This window comes from Poecilia formosa, unplaced genomic scaffold (genome assembly GCF_000485575.1).
Source record: "Poecilia formosa unplaced genomic scaffold, Poecilia_formosa-5.1.2 Scaffold236, whole genome shotgun sequence".
NCBI lineage: Eukaryota > Metazoa > Chordata > Actinopteri > Cyprinodontiformes > Poeciliidae > Poecilia > Poecilia formosa.
Window position 1 is genome coordinate 811,783 of NW_006800175.1, and position 21,803 is coordinate 833,585.

Here is a 21,803-nt window from a genome sequence, read left to right on the forward strand (position 1 = left end):
ATTATGTGTTAGAGACACTGTTGCTGTTTTATTGTATCTATACTTCATCCCACGATGATTCATTCACTGGTCAGACTTGGGTTTTAATATATTTTCATTCAATTATGAACAGGAGGTGAGATAGGATAGATATCTCTAATAAAATAAATAAATAAATAAAAAGAGAAAGAATATACAAATATAAATATGTTCCCATAATGCCAGCTGGTTCTTATTCAGCTCAAAATTATAACAGATCTTGCAAACACTTCTTTAAACCATCGTACCTTAAGCATTACAGTGGACCCTCACCTGCTTACCGTTCAGCATGGACTGATTCACTTATTTCCAGATTCTTCTGGGGAACGTATCTCCAAACTATTCGCTGAAAACCTGCCGTGTGTGACAACTTTGATTATCTCAACTCTTCGGTTGGAGAGCTTCTTTCATTTGCTCCTAACTGAGGACATTCAGACTCTTGATTACAATGATATCATACTGAATACTGACAACAACTCCAGAGAATCCCACTTCAAAACTGTTTTAAAGCTAACCAATGCTAATACAGTGGTGTGTTGTTTCATGAAGTTATTTTTATCAAAGTCTTTTTTTTTCTTTTCAAAAACTGGGAATATAACATTCTTCTTCTCCAGAAATAATACAGATTTTTTTCCCCTCTTAAGTTTGACTCAGGAGCCACTTCTTGTTTAGGCCAACAAACCTTTCAGTGGGATTTTATGTGATAGATCAATACAAAATAGTGCATGATTGAAGGAGTTGAAGGAAAATAAAACATGGTTTTTAAGGTTTACTAATAGAAATCTCAATAGAACCAGTTTTGGTTGTAATTACTGATTATTATATGTCTCCAACTGGCTTTTTAAGTCTAGAGATTTGTGTGAAGTTGCCACTCCCAGGTTTCAAAGTCTGTGGTATCGCCTGCATGGCACGTGACAAGCTGGACTTCTTATGGTTTTCCTTCAACAATGACTTTCACTTCGCCAATTTTCAACAAAAACTTTGGGAATTTGCAGCTGTTAGTTGCCATGTGAACAGATTCTGACTCCTGGTTTTTGAATCTCTGCATCTCCTCCAGAGCTTTCCTCTGAATAATCCTCTCTTTGCCCAATCTGTCTGTTTGTAAGCAGTTTGTTGCATAATATTTTACATAGTACTTTCTGAGATGCTATTTGTAATCACTTTTAATCAACTCCAACTTTACAATTATGCACTACTTTATGTTGGTCCATCACATAAAATCAGCTGATGGTAAATTGCAGTTTGTTGCTGTGACATAGTTAAACATGGAATAGTTCTGGAGGTGTGAATACTTCTGCAAGCCACTGCATCTGTCAACTGGAGCAGAACCAGCTGCTCTAGGAAGTCCATTGTCTGGTACGTCACCACCCTACAGTTAGACACTTATACAAAACAGAAATAATGCTCTTTTGGTTTACGTCAGACTTTGGTTAAATTGACAAAACAATATTTTGTTTTGTCAACCTGGGTAATTGTCAACATTGTTGGGGTTTTTTTTCAAGATATCAGAGGAAGTTAAAAGATGAGATAATTATGAAGTCTACTGAGGTCAGGGTTGATTTTCTCCATTTTGAGATCTCCCAGGTGAGAATATCAGCCTCTAGGTTCCACCGCACACTCATCCTTCACTCTGTTTTTAATCAACCTGCTCATCTAAAAAGGATTTCTCTATTTTTGAGATTTTAATCCAACGTTCTGAGATAATCTCTAAAAAACTGAGGGATTGGATGAGGGAGAAGCACGGAGGCATCAGAGCCACTCAGCGTCAGCCCTGCTCTCGCATTTTTACACCCACAAGGCATCCAGTTGACCAATGAATCACACTCCTCCTGTAATTCCCTCTCGGAAAATTAATTTTTGGAGCCTCCAGGATCGGTCATGTAGGTCAGATAGTCGACTCTGTTTGGGTCAATTTTCAACCTGACATTTTTTTCTGTCAGGTTGAAATGTGGAAAGAGTTAATGATGGTCAACCAAAACCTTCAGATATCAAGTGGAAAGGAATCCATGAGTAAATATTATTTGGTCTATGCGGCTTTATACAGCACATTATGAATGTATAATACCTGTTTTTTTGTACAAAAAAACAATAAATTCACTATTCTCATGTTTCCCCCCCAGAATATGCTCCTTAACACGTTTTGCTGATGATTTATGATCCGTTTAATTTGAAGAGTCAGCGCAACTGAGGGAGCCCTCTGCTGGTTGTGGCAGGTACTACACTCCATCAGAGGAGACACTGGTGGAGTTGTGGCTGTTACCTCAACTGTATAAAGTTTTTAAGCATTTTCTTCTAATTTAGATGCAGCAATAAGATATCAGTGAAAATTCATTGTTGAGTTTGAGTTGGTAAATAATTTGGGAAATTATGTTTAAGGTTTTTTAAAACAAACCAAGTTCTGGAAGCTTAGTAATGCATCAGTAAAACTGAAAAAAGAGAATCTTTTGCAATCTTATAGTTAGAAATTACTTCGGTGAATTATAAAAGCATTTCTATAAAATTTCCTCTGACTTCAAAGTGTAGGAAAATAAAAGCTTTAAGCAAATATTTGCTTTCAACAGAAAAGACAAAATGAAAATCACTGCAGAATGTTATGTAAACCCTTTTAATTATATTTGATTATTTAAAAAAATCTGAAATGTGTGGCTTACATTTGTATTCAGCCCCCTGCTTTATATCTTTATCCATGCTGACCAGTTTCAGTGGATCTTTGCAGCTCCTCCACAGCTAGAATGGGCCTCAGTTTAATATAGATTTACTTTAATCTTGCTTTAAACTGCCAAACCCTCACAGCACTGCTGATGTTACGCTAAGATTAAATTACATGTTGCTTGACTCAATTTACTAGAAGAAATATGGTTGCAAGGGGTTTTATTTAGGGCCATCAGAATACAAGGCGTTGGTTAAAATCTCAGTAAAATACATTGGAGTTTCTTATTGCAACAAGACAAAAGGCAAAACAGTTAAAGGTAGAGGTAAGAACATCTAAACATCTCTACCAAGTCGGTATCAGATCAATACTTTAGTTTATCAACTCTACAGTAAAAAAACATTTTGCTTATTTAGAAATCAATGCACACAAATTTGCTTTATTATTTTTTTTTTATTGTTTCTGTTTATCATGTTAATATTTATAAACTTCATCCGAGTTCTTTCCGAGGTTTAAAATAATTCGAAGGAAAATCCACAAAACGAATAAAGGTCAAATGTTTGAATATACAACATACTTAAATAATAAGTATCGGTATTGGTATCAGTATCGGCGATACTGACCATGTATTTACTTGGTATCGGATCAATACCAACACATACAATTAAAGGTGTAACAATGCTTTTTGTCAAAGGAGAAAATGCTTGACAATTAAAGAGCTTTTTCTCTCCTCAAGAAAGTAAGTATTTTTTTGTAATTAATAAGGATTTTCAACTAATCTGAATAGTTTCCTTTATTACAGCCAGAGAGTCTAGCCTCTCCTTGCCCTCTCAGGTCTTTATTGGTGTCCTGTAACTGTAGGGCCGCTATCAGCAACTCGGATGGGGGTGGATGGCTGGGAGGGTCTCTCTGGCTGCCACTAAGCAGTAAATAAATATGAGCCCATTGTATTCCAGTAGCCTCTCTGTCCTTGCTCTCCCATGCTGAGTAAACGCCTACGTACAATGGGAGGCCGGACTGCCTTGTCATTCCCTATCCTCCGGCTTTACTCCGGTGGGTCCCCTGCCTGGGAAACCAGTGGCAGCTGGAGGGAGGAGGAAACAATGAAAAGAAAAAACCATCTGACATTGGATTGTTGTGTCACTGCAGAAATAATATGAGATTATTTCACTCTTCTCTTGATGAATGAAACTGTAGCGGTTTTTTGAAGCCAGAAGCATTCAGTTCTTTGGCTAAAGTGTATTTACATGCTGGACTCAGTTACATGAAGAATGTGTTGATTTAATTTTCTGAAGAAACTTATTACTGCGCCTTGTTATAGTTCAAGTCAAGGATGTCAATAAATATACAACTTTACACTGTTTTAATACGGAGAGATGAGCTCACTTTAATTTGATCAGTCAGCATTACGTCCTGCTAAAATCATAAAACCTGGACAGTGAACAAAACACTTTCAAAAAATTTTATTTTTGACCAAATACAGTTGATGATCCATCTCATTTTAAATCATATTAATATTAAGTCCGAGTAAGATGTAACATTAAAGTTAAGACAAGATGAGATGTTGTCTTAATCTGAAATTTTGTCCCAACTGAAGCTTTATTTATTCAGTTATTAGGTTAGAAATATATATCTGATTCATCACAAACTGCCAAACTACATCTTGTTGCATCTTGCACCTGTCTGAGGAGCAATTAGCTGAAGTGCTAAGCTAGCATGTTTCTTTTGTGTTTTTGAACGACTTTTTGATAATTTGGCTTTTACCAGGTTTTAATGTGATTCTAGGTAATTGTGTTTGGACAAATCTTATACTAGAAGTTGTTTTCTTAATCCATTAACCTGCTTTGCTTTGAACATCGTAAAATCGATTGACTAGAGTTTTAACACTTTCTAGATTTGTCGCTTTTACTTATTCTTACAAGAACGTTAGCAATAACTTTGGCATTCTTCCTCTCAGTTTTAAAATGTACACTAAAACTTTATTATATAAAATGTTTACATAGGAGTCTGGTTGAACTAATGACAATAGTTGCAACAGAAGATATTTTTTTCCTATTTTTTAGATTTGTACTTTCAACTTGGTAGAATCCGTCCCTTTTGTGCTACATGTAGTGGAGAAAAGAATGAAAAAAATTGAAAGTTGTGGATGTTTCTGGCACCTCACGCTGCTTAGTGGAGCTTCCTGAAGTTTCGCTACAGGAAGTAAACTAACCAGGCTGCTGGAAGATATAAAAGTTTCTTGTCTGAAAGCTGAAGCGAGGCCTTGAGCCAGGTATGATTGCCCCCACGGGACAGTATTATTCAGGCCCTCGCCGGCTCCCGAGGGGCCTGGCATGACGCTGCCAGCACCAGGCGCAGGCGAACGCTGCATGCCTGTAATCACCGATGACACACATGAAGTAGTTTTCCAGATCGGTTTTCCTGCCTTTCCAGCTGAGTGTGGGGCAAACAGCACAGGAAGAATAACACCAGTTGCAGCTTGGCTCAGGGAATTTGCCCTTTACAAACACTGCGCAATTTAAAAAAAATAAAACTTTAAAGGCACGTTGCTCCGCTTTGCGTGTGTGTGTGGGGGGTGGGGGGGAAGTGAGGCTACGTCCTGAGAGAAGGTCCAACCTTCCTCACATTCAACAATAAGCTGCCAATCAAACCTAACACTGTTTACTCTTTCTTACAAGCCAGGGCTTAAATTCAAAGCCACTTTTCTGACACGCTAGACTTGTCCCGTGTGTATGTTTTACCTTTATGTCAGCCACTTCTGGGTGTTGAATCAAGTTTTTCCAGTGAATCTTTGTATTTACAAAGAAAACATTAAGAGCCAATAATGGAGTGGATCTTTAATGTGCACTTATAGAGTTTATCACTCAGACGTTTCTGTGTTGCTTAGCTGAAAATTGTCTTTAAGAATCAATCAAATTTGGCTTCCTCATCTCTATTTTTGTGACTTAAAGATTCTCGTGACCCTGTCTGGGAAGCTCTGTCAGTGAAGACTGGGAGTTTTTTTTTTTTTTTTGCCACCTTAGCTTTAATTTACACTCATTTTACCTAAATGATCTTTACAACAGCGGCTTAGCACACAATGCGTCACTGTCAGGTGCAATTAGAAACCTTCATGCACACAGTCCTCTTCCTGCTGAGGTCGCATGGGGTTCTGCAGGGATTTTACCTGTTAGGTCAATCAGCAAAGGTGTTAAAGACGCCACATGGACAACAAACACACAGGTGCTTTTTGACAAGGTAGAGGCTGAAGTGTGTGACTTGTTATTGTATGCAAATGCTGCAGAGTTACTGCACATTTGAAAGGATGAACTAAAAAAGGGCCGTTGTGTTTTTGCATAAATTCCAAGAAGCCTATTTTGACTATTTGCATAGAGAAACAAATATTGACTTATGTCAAATAAATTGGCACAAAGATATGAGATGCATCTGAGGAGCTTTCAGGGCAAGCAGACAATATTTCTGAGTTTTCACAGAACAGCAGAGTTAATATTTAGCTTCAGTTGGTCAATTGATCTGTGCAGCTTTCTTTGCTGGAAGATGTTAAACAAATGTAGAGAAAATCATCAGAATATAACTTCAAGATGATTATTTTTCTATTTATGCAACCAAAGCATTTCTTAAATTAGGAATAAAAAGCAGAAATTATCAATTTTATCTTAAAGACTACATATGTATGCATTAAAAAAGTTTTTATTAGTAAATGTGGAATAAGTAGACACCAACAGATGCAAAAAATGGGAAGTAACAAAATTATATAACAATAAAAGGCATATAACAAACCCAGTTTCATTCCTAGCATAAAAACCAATATTATGTGCAAAGAGCTCTAATGGGTCAAAACAATAGATAAATGTTAATATTTTACTTATTTATAGAGCTGTCGATTTGCTTTACTAATATAAATACCAGAAAGTCTTAGTGAGGATAAAAACAATAATATGGAGCAAATGACAACACTTTATTTTCCGTTTTACATTATATTTTATATTTTAACATGTTTGAAAGCAGCTTTTTATTACACATCTGGGCTCTGCTCCAAGTGTGACAAACAAAATCCATCATAGCATTACTCAGAGCATGTGTACAGATCATTTCCTTCAAACAGCACAAGTCCTTCCTGTTTTTGCCACATTAAAAAGTCATTTATCCCTAACAAGAGAGTTAATAATCAAATTACACAGCCAGTAATTCACGTGTAGTTGAATCATTTATTGGTTTTGTAGGGGTTCACAATTCACCAATTCAGTAATGGGGCTGTGATAAACTTCACTTTTTTTTTTATTTTTTATTTCAGCAGGACATTATATTTTTTCCATTAGGTTTATCTTTTAAAATAAGCTTATGAGGACACAATTAGAATAAAAAAACCTCTGACATAAAACATTTCCACATTGTTTGAAGCTGGTGTGAGGGTAGATCACAAAACTGTTATATGAAAACTGGTCGGCAGCCACATTGCTGCATGCATGCATGGTAGTTTTCTACCAAAATTCCAGCTAACTTCGCATCAACCATTCATCCACCTGCTAATAAAAAAAGCACTGAACAAAACAAGAGTAAACTATAATACGGAACTACAGAAGATGGACATGAGGTGAGAAAGCATCAACGATGTTCCCAAAATGTAAATGAAACAAAAAAAGAAAGATAAACAGTTTGACTGTTCGTCCCAGCTCTTTTGTTTGATTCCAGGAAAAACAGGACGGTTGGTTTGACAATGACAACATTGAATCAGAAACCGACTTCAAAACATAGTAAAAGCATCTACTCAAAAAGATCTTAGAGTATAATGCTCTCTGAACAAAAAAAAATACAGAAGATATTCCTTCAGGGTGAATCACAAAGCAGCAGCAGACAAAGGAAAAAGGTAGGACATTATTATTTCTAGAGTGAAATCAGTCAGATTTACAGAAAGACACTCCAGCATAACAATCTTTAAAATAGTTGTTTACTTTGTAACTATCCATATAAGTGTGTGTGCATGTTAATATACTATCTGTTCCAGGATCTTTTGAAAGTTTATTGAAAATCATTAGTTTGCTGATAGACAAAGATATACTGTTGCATCTGCAAAGCGGCTCAAAGGGTCAAATTCAGAAGCTGTGTTCTACTCCGACAATCTGTCTGACAGTCATCTGTCAAGAGGTCACCAACACGGTGTCTGTCTTTGGACCGGGCTCAGAGCTGAGCACAGAAAGCCAAACAGTGGAGCGTCCTCTGTGGAGCGCGACCTCTCGGCCCTGCTTCTGTCTGCATGTCAGCATTTCTACACATTGTGTTTCCAGGATTTATTGCAATAATTTTTAAAGTCTTGGACTTTAATTCTTTGAATTGATGTATTGATTGTATCACAGATGAACATTTCCAGTGACACATTCTTAGTTGACAAGCTGGCATTCAGTAGATGAGGATCCTTTGCATCTTTTTAGACCCGTTTCAAATACTGATCATCTGCTCTTAGTAGTTTTTTGAAGCCCTGACATTTCTTTGCTCGTCTTTCAATTAGCCACTTTGCCTATTTTGGTTAAATTGACTGTACTTAATTAATTGGACATGATTACAGTACACATCAATGTGTTTTTCTACTTTTATGTCACACCATCTTCAATGGGTTCAACTGGGTTTGTAAGTGATATACCTAAACAGATATAACTGAAATGTTTGTACTTTTTGCAAAAGACTTTGTGAATAAGTACAACTGCATTTTTCGTATCAAGAAGGTTTTTGCGCACCCAGGCACTGAAGGTTTTGCCAACTCCTCCTTGCATAACAGCCTATTCTCTGTAAGATTCTTTGCAGTTAATTTAACTTGTATTTTTATCAAAGTGTTGCTGCAGATTCTCAATCAGATTTAGTTTTATGCTTTAAGTGGGCCATTTTGACACATGATTTGATCTAGATGACTCTATCATGTCTCTGGCTGTATGGCTTAAATCATTGTCCTGCTGGAAGTTGAACCCTGACCCAGTCAACAAGTTTCCTTCCAGGACTCCGCTGCATTTAATTTAATCCATCCTCCATCAACTCTGACCAGCTTCTGTGTCACTACTAAAAAAAAGGAAAACAGCATGACAATCTGAAAACAAGACTTCCTGTGGCTTCCTTGCAACAACATCTTCTCTCACTCTTCTGTAAATGACAAATTTGCAAAGTGCATAATTAAAAATCAATGCACACTCTGCAAAAACAGAGAAATTACTTCTGTTACCCAAAGTTAAGTTTTTCAGGCCAAAACAGGCTTTAATAATTGTGCTGTCTATGACCTCTCTTTTGATCTTTGCAAAGCTGCTCATCATACCGTTTAATTTGTAAAGCACATATAAAACAGCAAAAGTAGCAATACTGAATTAATGAAGTTGAGAGTTCCTTTACGGAGAATGAGGAAATGACAAACCAGCGCTTTACAACTTGTCAGTGACTCTAACACGTGATTTCAAGTGACAGACAGCAGACAGCTAACCAACAACAATTTGATTGTTAGCTGATAGTGCTTACAAAAGTCCATTATGCATGTCTAAAAAACAAAAGCACTTAAAAATGGTACATTGGGCTTATAAAGAAAGCAAATCATAAAATATTTCTGTCTTTTCCATTCTCTAAAGCTTTAAAAATAAAAAAAAACTTCCATTTACACGATGTGGTTAGAAACCTACTATATATAACTTGATCTTGGAGTAGTTTGGGATAAAAACTTGTGAGACGTTCAGGTGGAAAGCTACTAAACATTCTTTTTGGGACCAATTTGATGAAGTCATGGTAATCTGATAGGCCCAGTTAGTTCATGATTAGGCTTCATGAAGTGATCAAACAGATGTTTAACTCATTGAACCACCAGAAGGCTTTCCCACGTCTCTAAATGTCGCTGCCGCTCCAAAGGGGAAATAATGAAACCTTCAATTTGCTTCACAGCTTCTGCCGGGTAAGAAACTGTTGAGTATGTCACTTCACTGCTTTCCTGTTTGAGTTTCCGCCCTGAGCAGGCGTCCCTGTTGGATAATACTCGGATGGGAATCATCTGCAGACAGCAGCCTCAGCGTTACCCAAACCGCTCTCAGGACAGGAAACTATCGATGACCCTCGAGGAGACGGTAAAAGACGAGAAGCCTAAAAATGGCACACAAAATCTCAAGAATGTTTGTCGGAGCTGTTTCTTTTTATAGGTTTAATATAAACTCCAGATATTCCTGTGTCAATAATGTACATACAGAGTTGGAGTATTTACATATTTGATCTGGAGGATGGAAAGTATTTTATGGCTGAGGAATGTTTCCTCTGGATTACGGCATGTTTGACATGTTCGGATTCCACACATTCCTCGACGGTGATAAGCTCAGACATGTTCCTGTCAGCTCCCAGCAGGTTTTCTATGTTTTTTGACAAATGGAATAATGTTTCACCATTTAAAACATTAAACATGTTTAATGTTTTATTTATTTAATGTTTTATTTTATTTTATGGATATTTAAAACATTAAACATGTTTAATGTTTTAAATATCCATGAAATAAAGTATGTGTTGTTACTTAACCCATGTTTCTTAACCCTTTCATGCATGAATTATGATCCTTTGTGACAGGATTTTTTTCCCCATTTTTTGATTTTTATTTTCTTAAGGCATAAAAAAAGGTAGGAAAAAAAATTGTAAAAAAAAAAGTTCTTTTCTTCAAATACAAAGTTGTTATTTGAAAAATACATCAGTAGTATTGTTCTTTAGGGGTTATCTGATGTCACAATATTTTTTTTTACCTGCAAGAGTCGTCTACAGTAGAAGGAGGGACCGGGTCGGTTGGCATGCTTTTTTGTCTGTCGGCCATATTGGATTTAACAAAAATAATTCCTTGCATTTGCAGCTGATGGCCAGTAGTTGATAGAGTATTTTTTGATGCATTAGTGTCCACTTCAGTGGTCTGTGTGCATTTATAACATAAAAATCCACAAGAAGTACAAGAAAATGGCTTTTAGACAGCTGTCCGCCGTAGTGACCACTGTGCATGAAAGGGTTAACATTTTATTTTCTAAATAAAAACCCAATGCAAAGCTGCAAAAGTTATTTTGTGTCACAAAAGTATCCACCTATAGTTTTTTATTTCTGCTGCTGTTGATGATAATTTCATCTGCATCTCTGATGATATCACACAGTTGTTTTTCCTTCAGGAAGTTCCTGCGACTGGTCATTAACTGTTGCTAAGGGACCACACTTCAAGGAAAACAAGAAACAGCTTTGACTTTAAGCAAACAAAGGAGGAAGTGTAAGGCCCGAGAGTGGATTTTATTGTTACACAGAGAATCTTCAGCGTCCCCGTGTTGTTTTTCTGCATCTCTGGTTGCAGTTTGTTTTGTAACGCTGTCCTGGGAGTTGAACTGACGTCAGATTTCTTCCGCTCATTCAGGTGGTTTCAGACTGTTGCAAGTCCTTCTTTTCCTAATCAGCTCCTATGCTCTCTCATCCTTCCCTTTGGTTCTGTGCTCTTCCACTTCCTCCCAACGTTTCTCTGACTCATGTGCAGACGCATATCCAAACTCCCTGTGTTCTCATCTGATTTATCATATTTTTTTGTTTATTCATGTTATTTTGTTTTTGTTTGTTCATTTCATACATCTGCAGCTCAAAATGAATTCCACATACTGACATAAACAAACGTCATGAATGAAAAGAGTACTTGGAAGAAAGTAGCTATCTAATGTTATTGATAACTTGATTCAGAATGTGGATCCTGGCTATGTCACTCTCATCTTAAACAAACCCCATTTGCAGGTTGACAAACCAGTAGGAACTGATAAAGTAATACGTAATATTACAAAGACTATATTATAAATTCCTGAAGAAATTAAAACTAGTAAGGAACGAACGTTTTTCAAAGTTTGACATACTACATCAGAATCCGATGACAGAGACTCTTGCAATGACTAATCCTCCATGCACGATGACATTCTGACTGACAACTATAAGCTTCGCACATGTGGTTCTCACTCACGGTCCAAAATAAAAATCATGAAGGCAGTGGGTAATTGTTTATTTCTAAAAAAAATAAATAAAAATTCAACCTTCATACTATGGATTTTAATTCACATTGAAAAATTCTGAGAAATTATAATTTTATGTAAGCAAAATATGAATAGTCACAGGAAATATGTATTCTTCCCACAATGCATTGTGAGACCTGTCTGCGCCTGTTTATGAGACTGCTCACTGTCTCTCTCTGAGACCTGTTGCTATGGTAATTAATTGTCTGCACCTGAGCTGACTCTCTCTGTCAGACAGTATGCTGGTGACAGAGTTTCTATACTTGTGAGACACCACCCACTGTATGAGAGGCCCCAAGGGCCAAAACCTACAAACTCTCTTACACGTACGTTTTGGCCCTTGGGGCCTCTCATAGAGTAAGATTAGTGATTCTGTGAGACACTCAGCCTCGATTTTTCTCGTTTCTCTCAATTTATGTCGTCATTTTAACTCAGAATCCCACTAAAAGGAACAGCTCCCTTCTCGGCTGAACGTTTTCATACCATTTTTGTGGGGGTGCATTAACGGTGATGGAAGAAAAAGAAATAATAAAGAGATCGCTTGTTGGGTGTAGAACAGTAGGTTTCTACCATGCATTGCATATCAGGCCCCAATAAAGTTTTGCAGCAGTGCATCCCTTCAAATATTAAAGAATAATTTGTCAGAAGTATAAATAAACATATAATTTATGCAGCGGTTGTTACCCTTTGTATGCATAAACCACATATTTCAAAAGGATATTCTGCTACCAGGTCTCTCTGTAAAATGTACCTATCTTGATTCTTCATTAGGACTTAATAATGACACATGTAATTAAAGTAACCAGTGTGTTTAGGTGTCTTTAAATGAATTATAAATGTACACCTCTGGAAAAAATTAAGAGACCACTTAAAATGATCAGTTTCTCTGATTTGACCTTTTATAGTTATATGCTTGACTAAAATAAAGATTGTTCTTTGAACTACTGACAACATGTTTCTGAAGTGCCAAGCAAAAATTTCGTATTTATTTGCGGAAAATGAGAAATGGTCAAATTAACAAAAAGAGATGCAGTGCTTTCAGATCTCACATAACACAAGGAGAACAGGTTCATATTCATTTAGAAACAACAATACTGATGTTTTAATTCAGTACGAGTTCAGAAATCGATATTTGGTGGAATAACCAGGAGGTTTTCAATGGAGTTCAGTGAAGTGGCCTCTTATTTTTTTCCAGAGATGTAGATTTCCAAATCTCAGTTGGAACAAGAGTCATGCTTTTAATGTTTTTGTGTAACGAATTTGTAAATGTAAATCAGAAGAAAAAACTATCAATCAAACTCTTGAGAAAAAAAAATGTTGTGTATTCTATAATATGTGTGATCTTATTTTAGCCTTAGTATCTTAGTTTTGCCTGTAAATAATTCTTTCCCTTCAGACATCTTAATAATTTGAACTGATAAATCATCCTGTGAGGTAAAAAAAAACAAAAAAAAAAACATCCTGATACACTCACAAAGATAATGCATCGCTGGGTGGGATAATTTTGGAGGGATGTCTTGCATTCTTACATTTATCCAGGACACAGTTTAACCTCGAGGCTCTGACACAGAAAATACCGGAGAGGGAAGTAAACATTCTCCTAAATGGGTAAACATTTGGCAGCCAAAGTTGAACGAGTGTTTGGAGATATGCCGATTTTGGGGCATATTTTTAGAGCCTTTGTGAGATGTTTTAAAATGTAACAGGAAGTTGGGAAGTTTATGTCGTTGGCGCCCACTCGGCTTCCATCGCTGAGCCAAGAGGATCGAGATTAAACAGGGCGAATGGCTCCTACTGTGTGTAATGTAACAGATATTTCAAATAATTTGCTCTCATTCATATATACACTACAAGATCACTACAAGGAGATTTAGAGAAAAAACAATAAGTGTGTTCATTTCACGGTTGTATCTCAGAGAAACAGAAGGTCATAAGTAACTAAACAGCTATTTTGTGTGAGTCAAAATAGCTGTTTGACTCATACAAACAGCTTTTTCTTAATTCTACTGCAATTAAAGGTATTTCTTTCAAGGATTTTAACACATATTTGTGATGTGTGTCAGTAATTGTGAAACACCAGGTCAAATATATTTATTTTCTTATTTCTTGAATACATTACGGTTTCTAAATAGCACTTTTTCAAGCGGCTAACAGAAGTCAAGTTTATTTTTTCAACAAAAGTAATATTTACTGTGACTTTTATAGACTTAAGATTCCTTCAGAATGTTTTTTTTGTTGCTGTTGCTTTTTTTGTTTTGTGGAAATATATTGCGAAATTAAAATGAAAAGTTTTCTAAATCATGTTGCACTATGGGAAATGTAGTCCTGTCTACTTTTTCTAAACAGTTCTTTTGGCATTTGTCGCTGTTTTAGCCACTTATTTAACACTTTGGGATGTTTAATTGTTTTAGAACATTAACAACAGAATTATGAGATGATTTAAAGTTATTTATTGATTTTTTATTTTAATATTTTAACACTGGAAGACAAAGAAAAACTCATCACAGAGAAATAAGACGTTTCACCAAGCATACAATCATTCATGAGTTATTATCAATTGAAGTGGGACAGTTTAAATAAATAGACCACATTGGTCTGATTTATCACACAGAGCCTCCTCCTCTGTAGCTGCTCTGCTCTGCTGGCTCTGACCCGTAGTGTTTTGGAACAAGGTACTGTTCAAACTCGCTGCGGTCTAAATCATACAGCATGTCCAGCTGAACCTGTTCTAAGTAACACTCCAAGGACGGCCCTGCTGGGCATTGCTGGAACCCGTGGAGCCTGGACTCCCTCTGGTCCATGAGAGGAGCTGTAGGTGAGGAGAACCCGTGCTGCATGTGTCTTTGCTGGGAGCTAAAGTACGCCTGAGGCTCCGGCTGGCACCCGGGAGGGTTTGAGCGCACAGCAGGGTCGCTGGAGAAACTGTCTGCTGCAGTGGCTGCTTCAGAGTCAGGGACGGCTGGGTTGATGTATCTGCTAGACTGGAGAGATGAATGAGGGAAAGGAGGTGAATTATGGAAGATCTGCTGCTGCTGCTGCTGCTGGTGGTGGTGCTGGTGGTTCTGGAGCAGATAGGTGAGGTTGTAGGGAATGCTGAAGCCAGAGCTGCAGAGTGGAGAGGCCTCTGCAGACTGGGTCTTATGGCTCTTCTTCTGCTGCTTCCTCCGACGGGGCCTGTACTTGTAGTTGGGATAATCGATGGTGTGCTGGACCCTCAGGCGCTCAGCCTCCTGCATGTAGGGACGCTTCTCAGCCAAGGGCATAGCCTTCCATGTTTTTCCTGCAAGAAGAGATTGTGATGAATAATCTTTATAAGCATGATTATGTGGTTAAGGTGAACTCTGAAGAGAACTATTGTGAGGATTGCCTGAATTTATTTATTTATTTATTTTTTTTTTTTACAAAATTTTAAACCTTATTTGGAGGCCCATTTTCATTTCAGAAAGTGAAACTCATATATTTATTTCTGTTAATTTAAACAGTTATGGCTTACAGCTGATGAAAATCAAAATAATATATTAATTAGCAAATATATATTAACTTGCTAATTAATATATTATTTTGATTTTATTTTTTGATATTTACATATTTGATCTGGAGGATTTTAATTTTAATTGATATGAGACCAATTAAAATGATTTTGAATCCAGAAATATAATGTTAAGACAATTTTATGACCTACACAGACACTGGAAAAACGTCAGACCACCAGACAAGGAGGATGAGCCCCAAAACATTATTGCTAAATAAGCTGGTTGCTCACAGAGTGCTTAGTCTACGCAAATTAATGGAAGAAAAAAGTATGGCAAAGTTTAACAGGTAATAAAGACTGCTTTGGGACACTTGCAAGTCTGATAGCCATCAGAGATTCTAACTTGGAAAGGACATATATGCACATATAAAAACATATTCTTGTGCATCCCTATAAATATGGGAATCTAAAAAAATCTCAATTTATTTGAGTAATTAATTCAACATGGTGATGTATTTCAGCTGTTATTTTTATTATTAAAGTTTTCAGAAAAATCAGTATTCACAAAATAAGAACGGCACCATATTAAGACCACTAGGAAAACAGTGGAACTTGTGCCCCCAAATTATTTTCCTTCCACTCAACTTTCCATTGATATGTGTAGACAAAATATTGCACCAATGTGATCACAACATTTTTGCACTTAATTTAAATAAAATGTCTTACAAAAAAAATTCTAGATTACCAGGAAACTGAATGTTGGGTTTTTACAGGCTCAATCATTGAATTAACAGAAATAAACCCCTGATTTTTTCTATTCTTTTTTTAACATTAAACAAAACTTTCTGTGACATTCTAATTCATCAGGATGCACTTTTTCCAACTACCGTTCAGTGCGTTTTAATCTCTCTTGGGGCCCTCAGGCCTCCTCATAATTGGACAAATATTAAGATAACAGAATTACCAAGTATTTTGCTGAGATCCGTGTTCTCCAGGTCTGGGTTGAGCTGCGCCAGCCGTCTGCGCTCCTCCTTGGTCCAGATGATGAAGGCGTTCAGCGGCCTTCTGACCCTCTGCTGCGCCGGGGCGGACTTTGCCTCTGGACTGGCGCAGCTGGACTCCGAGTGGACAGACATGGGACTGGAGGGCCCCGAACTCGGGGAGCGCACCTCGCTCATTTGCTGTCCGTCCTCGCTCTCCAGCGGGTTTGCGCATGGCTGGAAATGAGGGGCCACCTGGCTGAAACGCATGTTTTTATGTTGATGTTTTGAGGTCTTCTCGCGGGCCGCTGTCATCCTCCCGGTGATGACGAGTGATATAAGAGGCCGGCTCCGCCTATGGGATGCCGGGAGGAGTGGATTTAAGGTGTGAATCCTCAGGTTGGTGATGAGGGGCCCATCACGCCCCTTAAAAATGTCCCAGGGGGCGCCTTGAGACTTAAACTTAGCATAACATATACAAATGTTGCCACAAACCTGTAAATTTCCGTCTACATAATGCGCCGTTGTATATTTGCCCCTTTTCCTCATTTTATCGCTACAAAACAGTAAAAATAATCAACCAAATTCAATTCCCCAAAGTTGAATAAGTTCACCTTATGTTAGACTTTTAATTGTGTCAATTAAAACTAATTTTAAGAATACACTTCCTTTGACTCACTCATTAAAGGCGCATTGCAAGCTTTATTACCTTCTGTACAGAAACGGAATCAATAGATCTATAAGAAGTGGGGAAGAAAAGCATCAAAGTTTTTTTTTTTTTTTTTTTTTCCAGCACGTAGAGCTGGTTACTAATTACATTGAGGCTCTCAGGTCTTATCGGCCATTATCATTTTACAGGACTGGAACAAATAAAGAGAAAGAAACGTGATCAAGGCGTGTTTATTGCACGATTAAAGCGCACAAATATTTGCTCCACGTACCAGAAAAAAAAGAGAGATAGTTGACCCGTTCAAGAGAAGGATGATTAGCTCATCACAAAACGCAGACAATTAACGTTGTCAGGTTTGTCGGGTTTAGAGAAAAGATGAAGCATCTTGAATGTAACCCTAAAACTGCTGGAAAATTCCACCATTTTAACACTTCATTAAAAAAAACCTAGGCCTTTTTCAGTCGTAAGTAACAGATGTTATTTATGTATTTCTCAGTTTTGGTGGTTGTTGTTCCTCTGAATGTAAAAAAGGGGGGAAACCATTTAAATTTGGCAGATTCAGTGTTAATTCTGTGTTTTTTAAAAATATATCATGTTTTGATATTGTATAATTTATCCAACCTTTTACTTATTACATTTTACATACAAAAGATGAGCGAAAATATATTAATCCTACTTTAAAGTCTCTAATATTTACAAATTAAATTCGTGTAATTGCGCAAAAAAGTTTCCATTGAAAGTATTATCGTGATTTTTGCGCCGTTTCTGTGTAATTAGATGCATATTTACTTCAACGTGGTTTCATCTTTCTCTCTACTTATTTGTCATTTCTATTATTTCTATTTATTTATTTATTTTTATTTATATGTATTAATGCATAGCCTACATAATACAGCCTTTATGTAGTCACAGGTGTTACTGTTTGAGACTAGTGGAAATTGATTTCTTTATTTTATTCTCAAAGATTCTAAAACGTCCATAAGCCCGACATTGTCACTGTAAATCTGCAATGTACGCGTCTGCAGAGCTCATGACGGCCTGTTCAAACTGTAAAAGTAAACTATCAAAGATGACTATTACACACGGAAGAAGTAAATGCAATCAATAACATATTCTCCTGGAACGTGCATATTGCATAAATCCCCCCAAATGGCGCACATTTCGTTTTTACCTTGAAGAAAAAGCAAATTTAGTGGCTATATAATTAATACCTGGACCATTAAGCCCTATTCGTTTAACTATAGCGATTGTCTGCTGTGTGTTATGGTTGTTGGGTCGCAGCTCGTTAGAATTAGACATTGAATCCACATCAGCTGTGTTGATCATGACGCACGCTCCAATGCGCAGTGAGGACAAGCGCTAATGGATTTAATTAATTAGCTTGAATGACCCAGCGTGAATACACCAACGCAAAGTTTCAGCTGAACGTCAGCCTCGCATGGGTTTCATTTAATGTCACAGCGCTGTTTCTTTAAACATTTTTTTTATCGCAAGTACAACCCCAGAGGCGCACAAATCTGAACACATGCAGTTGCACATTAATAAATTATAATACTATAAAAAGTAAATTTATTTCTGTAATTCAATTCAAAAAGATAAAACTCATATACACTCATTAAACACAGTGATACATCTCAAATATTTATGTTTGTCCATTTTAATTGACTTTCAGCTAATTGAACCCCAATTATCTTAAATGTTAGTTTAAGTCAGGACAGTTTACTGGTCAATCAAGAACAGTGATTCATTTGTCACTAAAGGAGCTATTAATTTTTTTTAGAAGTGTGGAAAGATACAAAGTCCTACAGGAAAATAAAACAAAACCTCCCCTATTGCCTACAACACTTTTTCCTTCTACTTAACCTTTCATTAATATATTTGCAGCTAAGCAGCCATCTTCTTTATCCTCCTTGTTGATGTGTCGATGACTTGACGTGGCTCGGTTTAGTAACATTTTCGACTGCTTGGCTTATTGGCTCTTTATTACAGCTCATTAACTCCTAGAATAATCTGAGAACCTTTATTCTTAACAACAAGCCATACCAGTGTGTGGATCTGCATTTTAGAAATGTAGTCGGCTTATCCAAGCTTTAACTACCTTATTTACATAACTCATTTAACTTGTCCACATCACTGGTTTGTGAGTCAGGTATCAGAGCATTGTCTCATATCCAAACAGGCAGAGTGCTTGTGGTCAATGGATACTCTGCTTTCTGAATGGGGATTGTTCTATTAACAATGTGCTATTGTGTTAGACAGAACTCATATATGGGACGCTCCTCTCCGTCTTCTCTTTGCCATCGGTGATGTTCAGGCTGTGCACAGGTGGAGGTGAGCGCTCCTGCTCCAGCTGCACGATGGGAGCAACTTGCTTTGGATCTATGGGACAGATTTTACAGCTTCAGGGACAAAAAATCTGCAGTTTTTGTTTTCAAAAAGGGGATGAAGCAGACGCAGCTGAAATATTTTAATTCTCCACCGTTTTTCTCCATCATGAGCTAACACAGCTGCAAGATCTTCCATGTTGACGACCCTCTTCTGGAGAGGGATGTGGAAAAGTCCCGCTAACGAAGCTCTGTATTCCCGCTCCATGCCATGACAATGAGTCATTCATAAAGAGCTGCATTGTTTCCATAAAGGTGTGAAGAGGACATAACAGTGTTGTCTCAGGTAACTATGATCTTCACAGCATGGGGAATGTGTCGCTTTGTGCTGTATTGTATGGACTCAGCAGGCCGGCATCAAGATACACTCCATTCCATGTTTGAGCTGACCCGAGACCCACAGGGTGAGTGTGAGCCTCCACACACCCCTGTGTAAACGGCACCCTGCCCGGCCCGGCCTGGTCCGGTCCAGCCTTAAACATCAGACCCACTGAGAGGATTATATGGTGCAGGTAGGCTTAACATGGTAACATTATCAGAATACAGTGATGCCCCTCCCAGCCCTGAGCAGGAATAGGACGCGGGTCGAACCTCAGTCAGCTCAGAGTCAGACTTATTACCAGGCTGGGCAGAGTGTATGCCTTATTAGTGCATAAGAGCATGCAAAACTGAAACACGAAACTGTAAAAATGAATTTTAGAAAGTGTTACAGTTGACAAAATTATGAAAATTTTAATTAAGCAAATTAGATTCTGCATAATGTTAATAAATAAACAACTTCTAACATTATTTATTTAATCTTTCTTAGGCTCTTCAGTAGAATTTAACAAGTTAAGTGTCTTAACCTGGTAATCAGCACATCTTGGTTCTGTTGTTTTTGGTGTGTAAAGTTTGTTAAGATAGATTTAAAAATGTATCCAGTTTTAACTAATGTCTCAAAGCGCTGATGTTAATGTCAAACTTACTAGTGCCATATGGAGCTAGCCCAGTGGTTCTTAACCTGGGTTCGATCGAACCCCTGGGGTTCGGTGAATCGGTCTCAGGGGTTCGGCGGAGCCTCTGCCGCGGAGGTAAAGACACACCTGTGTAAAGTCGAGATGACGCTCCGCTTTGCCATCACTTGCTGCAGAGGATCACGTTACATTGCTGAGCCAATCAGAGCTGCGGAGGAGCACTGATTGAAGGAGCTCCACTCTCAGCATGGATTTGAACTTGTGTCTTTAATTACTTCAGCAAAACTCACCGTTTTTACCAAATTCTCTAGCTTTCAGTGTACTTCTAAATCTGCTCCTCAGTCGCATCTTTTTGGGGTTGCTACTGCCTCTAGTGGCGTGGGGGTGGTAACACAACTAATATAATTACATTACTAAATCAGAATACCGCAAAGTCTTTATTATTTATTATAAATTTTTCATTCTCTTGAGAATGTAGAGCTAATTAAATAATCTAAACAAGACCTTAAAGTGGTTCCAGTTTCTCTCGATGGCCAACCTGTTGAAACTGTGGCAAATGTGGGTCGTTCCTGGACAGTCAGCTCAACTTTGCTGAAAACACTGACTATATTTTGAAGAACTGTTCTCAGAGACTCTACCTTTTAAGAAGACTTAGTAATCATGGGGTGACCCAACTAGACTCTTGTTGGGTCACTCCTATATCTTGAATTTGGGGGAAAAAAAATATTTTATTTATCACTACAGAAGGGTTCAGTGAATGCGCATATGAAACTGGTGGGTTCGGTACCTCAAAAAAGGTTAAGAACCACTGGTGTAGAAGAAGAGCAGACGCTGCAGGTAAGGAGGCCTTCTCTCTCTGCTCATTTCCTGTCTGATTACTGTAAATAAGTGCTACAAAATAAGCATAAAAAAACAGCAAAGCAAAGCAAAACTAGGTGGGAAATGAAGCACCTTAACACAGAAGCAACCGTTTCCATTGAGCATTAAATTGGGCTTTAGTGGAAATTAAAGTAATCAAAATACAATAAAAATAAAACAAGCATATAAGTCATTATTAGCAAGGAACAATAGAAAAGGATGAGACTTTAACTGGATTAGGATTAGATTCAGTGTGACAATAGGAAAACCTCTTAAAAAGTTCCTTAAAATGTTTTTTGTATTCATTGTCTGGACTGTAAAATGATTGTGGTGTTGCAGGTTTAAAAAAAAAAATTAAAACAATAAAAACACTATGTTGGTACTTTAATTGTAGACTAATAATACATTATCTGGTACCAGTGTGCATGTTCCTGTTAAGTCAGCTGAGAACTGTGACTCATGCCTTCACCCAGCCATCAATCATCAGTCTAGCTCCTTTCCACCTCAAGCTGTAATCAGTTCAAAGCTCCACTCAGGCCTCAGAAACAGCCCTATTCTTTGTAAATTAGGAACTGTATTCAGCTCTGATAAGACTCTTTATCTGCTGAACTGAGGAGATCTACGGAGTGTTTTGTTGTCCACGCACTGATTGAGGCTCGGTGGTAGGTTAACATCCCAGCTCTCACGGATCAGAGCCTGGGCTCGATCCCGCATGCCACCAGACAACAGCATCACATTTAGCTGTAATTAGACCTAATTATTAACCGAAACTGGTCTCAGACCTGTGAGACAATC

The 21,803-nt window shown here is 37.5% G+C and overlaps 1 protein-coding gene across 1 annotated transcript; it reads right to left on the reverse strand.

Moving 5' to 3' along the window:
* Positions 1 to 14,006: 14,006 nt before the first annotated feature.
* On the reverse strand, positions 14,007 to 16,458 carry sox32 (SRY-box transcription factor 32). The gene is made up of 2 exons (XM_007569135.2): positions 16,128 to 16,458; positions 14,007 to 14,971 (listed from the first exon to the last, which is right to left on the reverse strand). The coding sequence occupies exons 1-2, from the start codon at positions 16,456 to 16,458 to the stop codon at positions 14,295 to 14,297; spliced, it is 1,008 nt and encodes a 335-aa protein (XP_007569197.1). The 3' UTR covers positions 14,007 to 14,294.
* Between the last annotated feature and the right edge of the window lie 5,345 nt (positions 16,459 to 21,803).

Excerpts from the sequence above, each read along its gene's own strand:
- sox32 (XM_007569135.2), bottom strand. The coding sequence starts at position 16,458 with ATGACAGCGGCCCGCGAGAAGACCTCAAAACATCAACATAAAAACATG. Across the intron at positions 14,972-16,127 it reads GGATCTCAGCAAAATACTTG|GAAAAACATGGAAGGCTATG; the intron begins GTAATTCTGTTA and ends CTCTTCTTGCAG.